General features: G+C 39.7%; 1 protein-coding gene across 1 annotated transcript; it reads left to right on the plus strand.

Moving 5' to 3' along the window:
• The first annotated feature begins 3,278 nt into the window (after positions 1-3,278).
• Positions 3,279-5,338, plus strand: LOC105037378 (pentatricopeptide repeat-containing protein At1g31430). The gene has a single exon (XM_010913054.4). It carries the CDS (start codon positions 3,318-3,320, stop codon positions 5,145-5,147), a length of 1,830 nt encoding a protein of 609 aa, XP_010911356.1. The 5' UTR covers positions 3,279-3,317; the 3' UTR covers positions 5,148-5,338.
• Positions 5,339-8,139: the final 2,801 nt, after the last annotated feature.

Below are 8,139 nucleotides of genomic sequence, written 5' to 3' on the forward strand. Positions count from 1 at the left end.
TCCTTCATCCTTGCCTGCCACAAGAAGAAATTGCTCTTTCCATTAAACTTGTTGATCTCCATTTTGATTGATCCTGTCTTCTCTATTTTCAGTCTTGCTCACCACTGCTGCAATCTGCGTCCTTGTATCGCCTCGCTCTGATACCACTTGTTGGGGTGGATATCTGATCAGGATACCACATCCTAAAATCTTTTCGATACCACGCGATGTAGCAAGAAGAAAGAAAAAATAAAATAGAAAATAATGAAATACGTAGATCAGTCAAAAAAGGACTCGCTTCCATGGGGCATGCAAACTTCACTATGAGAAAAATAAATATTACAAGAGGAGATCTCATCCTTAACCCTTATATACCCAATTTCTCCCTCACAGGAAGTTCTCCCTCACAATAGCTCTCTTTCTAGGAAAATCCTCCTAAACTCCTGAAGCGACCGCTGTCCGCTGTCTAGAAGCCTCTCTGGAGCCTTTGCTCGTGTTTTTGTTAGCGTATATGCTCCCTTCCTCTCTCTTTGGGTTCTCTGCGATGAAAAATCGAGCCACCACATCTTTCTGTTCACGATCAGATTGATTTAAAGGCCTTAAATCTGTGTTAGATTAGGTTAAAGACTCCTAAACTGCCCAAGAGAACCTCCCTAAATCACCCAGAAAATCCCTGGGGACGTTGGATCGAAATCGGGAGCTCCCCATGTCGTTGGATCATGCATCGATCCACGGAACAGTGCCGTGGACTGCGAGAAATGCATAGAAAATGCCCACGCAGTCGGCTGTGCACTGTCCGATCCACGGTGGACCGGATTGTGGGCTCCCAGCAGCGCGCCTGGGCTTGGGCCGGCCTGCGTGCTCGTGCACCTGTGCCTGGGCCGGCCCGCGTGCGCTACCGCACTTGGGCTTGAGCCGTGCCCTACGCACCCAAGCCCTGCATAGCCGCGCCTGGGCCACGCCCCACCGCGCGCGGCCACGCCACCGCCGCTCCACCGGCCCACCGCCGGCGGTCCTCCGCTTCGAGTTCCGTGCTGACTTCTCTCGCATATATTTCCTCCGTCCAAGCTCCATTTGAGATGATTTTGGTTTCGTTGGACTCCGTTTTTTGTCGCGGACCTCACTGTGGGCTCAATGTGGACGGAATCTCGAAACATCAAATCCTAACACTAGATGCCTATTATATGGTGCTTGTTTTGAAACAGTGATCCATCGACTTAGTGCCATTCTCTACAAGCATCTGATCATTTTTGATATTATGTCTCATTTGAGAGGTTGACCATTGTACATGCTCTTTGGACAACTTGGAGATGAAGGAAGGTCACCAACCTCTTATGCCTCTTAGTTGGAAGGCTAGATATGAAAGAAAACCAAGAATTTTTTTTTTAAAAAAGAGGCAAACTTTCATAAAAAATTCCTGAACTTTATGCCCTAATTTAACTTAGACCTCAAACTTCAATTTCTCACAATTCGATTCCCGAACTTGTAACCCATTTACAATGTGAACCTTTCATCACTCGGGCGTCAAATAATTAACAGAAAAGGCACGTGCCTCACACATGCCCTTTCATTTTGCTTATATAGCAAGATGAGAGCTTCAAGACTGACATTGCTGTAGGAGATTACATGCAGCAAGCAGGGTACACCATATTGCTGCATTGCACTATATTGGCATTCCCTTGATGAAAGCATAAGCATCTTGTAGAAGCCAACATGGCAAAACAAGTAAGCATGCACTTTTAATGAGCAAGATGAGGATTTGGATTGTAATCCCTCTACATGCTCCCTGAATGAAATTGTCTTTCGCTGACCAACTGTATTTGCCTGAAGAGCTTGAGAGTTTTGCCTGAACTGCTATTGTTCACATAAGCCGAAAATCAAGGCAGCTCAACATCAGACCATAATCCTGCAGGACATTACGTTGAACATTTGGAGTGCATCATTTATGCTCCCTATCTCCAACTACATGTTGAGGAGAGCTATTTGTAAATGTACAATGGTCTCAAAGCTGAGAGCTGTGACAAATGTGTGGAGCTGTGTTCTTTCCACTCAGGATGATGACTTGGTCCATACTAAGAACACAAAAAAGCACAAAGCTGTCAATGGAGGAAGGTTCTCTTTTTTGCAAATGCCTAAATTGCTCGAAGGGCTTTCTGGTGGGAAACTATTTGCCTTTTTGGTGGAGGTGATCGTTGCTAATCCTACACCTTTCCATGGGAAGATGGAAGCGAGATATATTTGGCACGACAGCTAACATCTTATCGAACTCCATGAAAATAGAAGTAAAGCAGTTCGCTTCACTCTCTCAATATCTTTCACACGTGACTCCAAAGAGACTGTAGGAGTTCGTTTAATAATCAGAACAATAAAATGGCCAGAGATGAAATGGTTTTGTGACGATGGAAGGCCACATGCAACGTACATGCTTTATTCCATTAATTATCAAGATAGTGTTTAGATACTCAAATCCTGGATGGAATAAAGATTTATTCCATCTTATTCTTTCAAACAGACAAAAAAAATGACGATGGACCATCCTAATTTAGCTATTTATATATTCACATTCATATCTATATCCATTTTTTTTAATAGATATGGATATTACTTGGATGCTTAAATTTTTATCCAAATAGATTCAGATATGAAAATAGATTTGAATAGATATTATTCGATTCACTTTTGCCCATACCATTTTATGATTTGATTTAGAAGAACTCCTCATCTATTTGCGGATCTGCCTTGTGCAACAGTCACCAACATTTAATTTTTGGAGTTATTCGTATTCTAAAGCTTTAGTATTTGTATTAACTTACCACTTACTTCTAAAAGCTTGGTTTTTGGAGTCTAGTAGTAAGTTTATTAAAAAAAAAATTATCTATAGGTCTCCCATTGAATTCAAAATTATTTTTAAATTTTTAAATTTTTAAGATGAAATAAAAAATATATCGATTGATTCGAATTATTTTTAAGTTTCTATCATCATCTGCTGTCGTTCAACTCTATATGAATGATCTAACTGTCTTTGGATGGTTCTGATTTACATATCTATATTTAGATTACACAAATATATATTTAAATTATATAAATTTATATTTAAATTAATATAAATCTGTATAAATTGCATATATATCTGTATAATCTGGAGATATATCTGTGCAGGTAACTGTCAAAATTATGTATCCAGTTATTTTCACCCGACGCATGCTAGGTAAGTAATATATGTATTCATGCGTCGGGTGAAAATAACCACATCGAGTTATTTTCACCCCACGCGTACTAGGTAAATAATATTACCCGCCCTTCCCACTTCCTTTCATCCTCCATTACTCATCTCATTGATGCGCCTCTCTCTCCCCAAACCGCAAGCCTTCTTCCTCCGATCGAACTCCACCGCCTCGACCCCCAACTCTAACTCCAAATGGCTTCTCCTCTCCCGCTCCATCTCGTGCCCCAACCACCTCGACCAGTTTCTCTCTCACGCCATCGTCACTGGCCTTCTCCAAAGCTCCCATCTTTACATCTGGAATTCCCTCCTTCATTCCCTCGCTCGTGGTCCGTCCCCCGACCTCTCCATATCTCTCTTCGACTTCATTCGTAGAGAAGGCATCGCTCCTGATAACTACACCTTCACTGCCGCCCTCAAAGCCATTGCCCGCCTCTCCCTCCCCAGAAGCGGGGAAGAGATCCATTCCTTGAGCCTGAAGCTTGGGTTCGAATCTGATACCTTTGTGCAGAACTCTCTCATCCATGTGTACTCCGCTTCTGGCTCCGTGGGCACCGCAAGAAAGGTTTTTGATTTGGCCTCTGCTTCCGTCGTTGATGTGGTTTCTTGGAACAGCATGATATCGGGTTATCTGCAGGGCAATTTATGCGAAGAAGCTTTAGGGGTTTTTGGTAGAATGGTAGAGAAATCTATTAGGATGGATAAGATTACTGCAGTGAGCTCGCTGATTGCTTGTGGGAGAATCGGGGCACTCGATCTTGGTAGGAGGATTCACGCATTGGTTGTGGTGAATGGTTTTGTTATGGATTTCTATCTGTGCTCTTCTTTGGTTTGCATGTATGCAAAATGTGGGTTAGTAGGGCATGCTCGAAAACTGTTTGATGGAATGCCTGATAGGAATGTGGTCTGCTGGACTTCAATGATTTCCGGGTATGCCCAATCAGGTCGATTTAGAGAAGCAGTAGAGCTCTTTAGGGAAATGCAAGTTGCTGGTGTGAGAGCTGATGATGCCACGGTTGCATCTGTTGTTTCTTCATGTGCACAGTTGGGTGCACTGGATCAAGGTAAGTATATTCATGCATATTGTGATGCTAATGGCATAGGACAGGATATTTCAGTGAAGAATGCTTGGATTGATATGTACTCAAAGTGTGGGGACATTAAGAAAGCTCTACAGATATTTTGGGGATTGGTCAGGCGGGATATCTTTTCATGGACAGCGATGATATCTGGGCTGGCTATGAATGGATACTCTAGTGAGGCATTGGATTTGTTCTCACAAATGGAGGACATGAGTGAAGTACTGCCAAATGAAGTAACTTTTCTTGGTGTTTTGTCTGCTTGTAGTCATGGAGGCTTGGTTGAAAAAGGATTCCACTACTTTGAACACATGATCAGAGCGTATAAGCTTACACCTAAAATAGAGCACTATGGGTGTATGGTGGATCTTTTGGGGCGTGCAAAGCTTTTGGTAGAGGTGAAGAAATTTATCGAAGAGATGCCTGTTGAACCTGATGTGGTTATTTGGCGGTCACTGCTTTTTGCATGTAGGATTAATGGGCATGTCAAATTGGCAGAATATGCAGCTGAAAGAATTATGGAATTAGAGCCAAAGAAATGTGGTGGGCATGTCTTACTTTCTAATGTATATGCTGTGGCATCCAGGTGGAGTGATGTGAATAGGGTGAGGAGAGTTATGTATGTCCAAAGCATACAAAAGCAACCTGGATGTTCCTTCATAGAAATAAATGGTAATGTGCATGAATTCTTTGCCAAGGATACATCACATCCTGAAACAGAAGTTATACATGGGGTCCTTCTTTGGATTAATAAACATCTATTGTCGGAAACATACACCATACATTCACCAGGTTCATTCTATAATTCAACACAGAAAGATAATGAATTGAACCAAAGGCAAGAGGTACGCCTCTATGATCCATGACCTATTTCGTGGTTCAATTTTTGGTTTCAAATTATTGATTGTCAAGCTCCAGCATGTTTTGTATTGTCTCAGATAGATTGATTCTATGAGGCATTGGAAATTAAATTAGATGTAGCAGCTTCCACAGTCTGGTTTTATGTAAGTTTGCAATATCCAGAATATTTTAAACTTAACTGCAAATGCCTACTAAATTCTATTGTTTCCAGTTTTATGATTTAGCATGCATCTAAGGCCAAGTTCTTCTATATCTATATCATGCTAGTGTAGGCTGATACAGGTTAGTTCGTTATAAGGGCTTTATGAGAAAAGGTGATATTTTTTTATTTTATTAATTGTTTAGTGGCCTGTAAATGGTTGAGACAGCTGAAAAAAATAGAACAAGTAGTCTTATGAAAAGACAAGTTTGCTTATATTCGCAAACTTGCCAATATCTCCACATCTGATAATGTCTATCATTTTACCCATAGAAAAGTATGTTTCTTATAGCTTCTTAGCAGTCCTGTGGGAAGAAATCCAATGCTAATACAAAATGAGGAAAAGAAGATCCAAAATGTTCTATTTGCATTGTAATATTCAAGTAGACTTTGCTGATTATTGTTTAGGAAAAATCAGCTTTAAGATTCAAAGATTTGTCAAACTCTGGGATGTTGATTATCAAACAAACTTCAAGATCTCTCTCCTCCCACCCCCAACCCTCTCTTTATGTCTGTGTGTGTCTCTCTGTCACTCAAATTGCCATAAGGAACCATCCTTGTCTGGTGATCCTGGAAAATCAATCACGGCTTTGAAGCCTTTCTGGGCCCTCTTTCCCTCCTATATCTTGATTCCATTACTGCAAATGTTTTTAGAGTTATTGGAGATTGATCATGAGTTAGGAGCAAGTGACCTCAGAGTCTGTCCTGGTGATGGTAGCAAAGGTGAAACCTGTGATACCAGCAACCATCAACTTTGTTGACCATCTCCTTGGCACTGAGTTCAGATGTAGGTCTCAAAAATGTTATTTTCTATGATAATACGATGTTGAAGATTTTCTTTTCAATCTCAATATCAAGTACCATTTATATCCAAGTAGAATAACCCTATTTGGAGAGCTTTTATTTTTTGAAGGTGTAACTGCTTGTCCCTATATATAATAAGCTAATAGCTGAGAGAAAACACAAATCAGAAAGAGATTCCCTTGTTGTCTGGTTTGATTATTATTCTTATTTAGTAATCTCTTGTAATTTTCAGAATAAACAATAAATCTTTGGTCATTTAATGGCTGTTAATTATGAATTAAGGCAAGCAATATTGACAAAGTTGTTATGAATTCTCACAAGAAAGGACGTGTTTTTTTTCAAGTTAAATGTTATTGTATCGAGAATTTAATTATACTTTTGTAATAAAGTTGCAGAATGCTTTGGCAACTTGGAAAAATTTTAAAGATTTGAAAGAATATTGAACTTAGCAAGGAATCTAATTGAGGCATTCTAATTGTACATATGCATGTTGGCAAACTACAAATGTATGGTATTTCTTCACACCTTATATCAAATAGGACCCTTATCTTGTTGAGTTGACATAAAATTAATCTTCTAGAGGGCGAGCCTTGACACAATGGTAATGTTGCTCTATTGTCACTTGCAAGTCATGGGTTTGAAACATGTAAACATCCTTTTTGATGTGAGGGTTAAGGATGTGTTCATCTGACCTTTCCTAAACTTCATAATGGCAGGAACCTTGTGTATTGGGATGCTCTTTTATAAAGTTAATATTTTAGATAGCCAACTATATCCTTAAACTAGAAGAGGAATCCAACCCAGATTTTTTAAGGATGGATCTCACTGGCATAAATAAAAGGATTGCAATCAGTTTTCTTATTCAATTAATGAAAGAAAAAGGGACTTAGACCATACTTTCTCAATTTTGTTATTTTCTATTACCTCATTGAGAGATTTGAATTGAGTGGGTTGAAGAAGTTACTTCCTTCTCTCTCTTTTCGGATCATTTTGTTTGAGGAAGTGTACGATTGGTTATATTCTATGTGTTCTTTAATAATGATGCTATGAGAGAAAAAAAAGACAATGTATTTTAGGGTAGCAGAAGACTATTAAGGACTTTAATAATGATGCTATGAGAGAAAAAAAAGAATGTATTTTAGGGTAGCAAAAGACTATTAAGGACTTTCAAGCATCGAGGAAATAAATTTTAATGAAGAGGTCGGATTTGCTTTGTGATGCAGTCTATAAAGGCTCATCTTTTCCCGGGGAGCAAATTTTGACAAGAATATAGAAGAAAAAAATATTGTTATGGCATCTTCTGTAGAAGAATTTAAATGGTGTTGCTCAAGATTATCGAGATCAAAGGTGGAAGATTAATGTTGTTTTTTAGTTAAGTCTTTGTACATAAATAGCATTGATATACTTTGAATTTTTCTTCCTTGTTTCTGGTTCTGCCCAATTCCTTTGAACATGAGTCTTTTGTTGGTTGGTTATAAAAGGAATTGGTTGTGAAAACCAAGATGTGTTTTCTTTCTGTTGCTGCTAAACCCCAGTGGCTGTTCCTTTGGAAGTCAGTTGGGCACTTCAGAGGGTGCGGGCCGCTTGTGACGGTCGGAGAACCTGCAAAGAAAGCCCACTCATTGGAGTGTGTCTGGTGGGAGATCCTTTGATGCTTAAGTCAGCCGAAACTTAGGGAATAATTGAAGAAGAAAAGAGGAGGGCAAGAGCGGAGTATTAGCTCTGGAGTTGAGCTCTTATTTGAGGATCCCTTTTTTATTTTTTTATATAGAGATAGAGTGATAGGCCGACATGTCAGAATTTGATAGGTTGTTAGGGCCTAGGAGGTCACGATCTGATAGACCATTGGGATTCATCCACTAATCTAATCAGGATTGTTAGTCATGGACATCGGTGGCTTGTCGTGCCTGTGGATCATGTTCGTTAGTCATGGGTGTTAGTAGCAGGTTGTACCTACATTCTGAAGGTTTCTAGGAGATTTCAAGGATCACCTG

This window comes from Elaeis guineensis, chromosome 1 (genome assembly GCF_000442705.2).
Source record: "Elaeis guineensis isolate ETL-2024a chromosome 1, EG11, whole genome shotgun sequence".
Taxonomy (NCBI): domain Eukaryota; kingdom Viridiplantae; phylum Streptophyta; class Magnoliopsida; order Arecales; family Arecaceae; genus Elaeis; species Elaeis guineensis.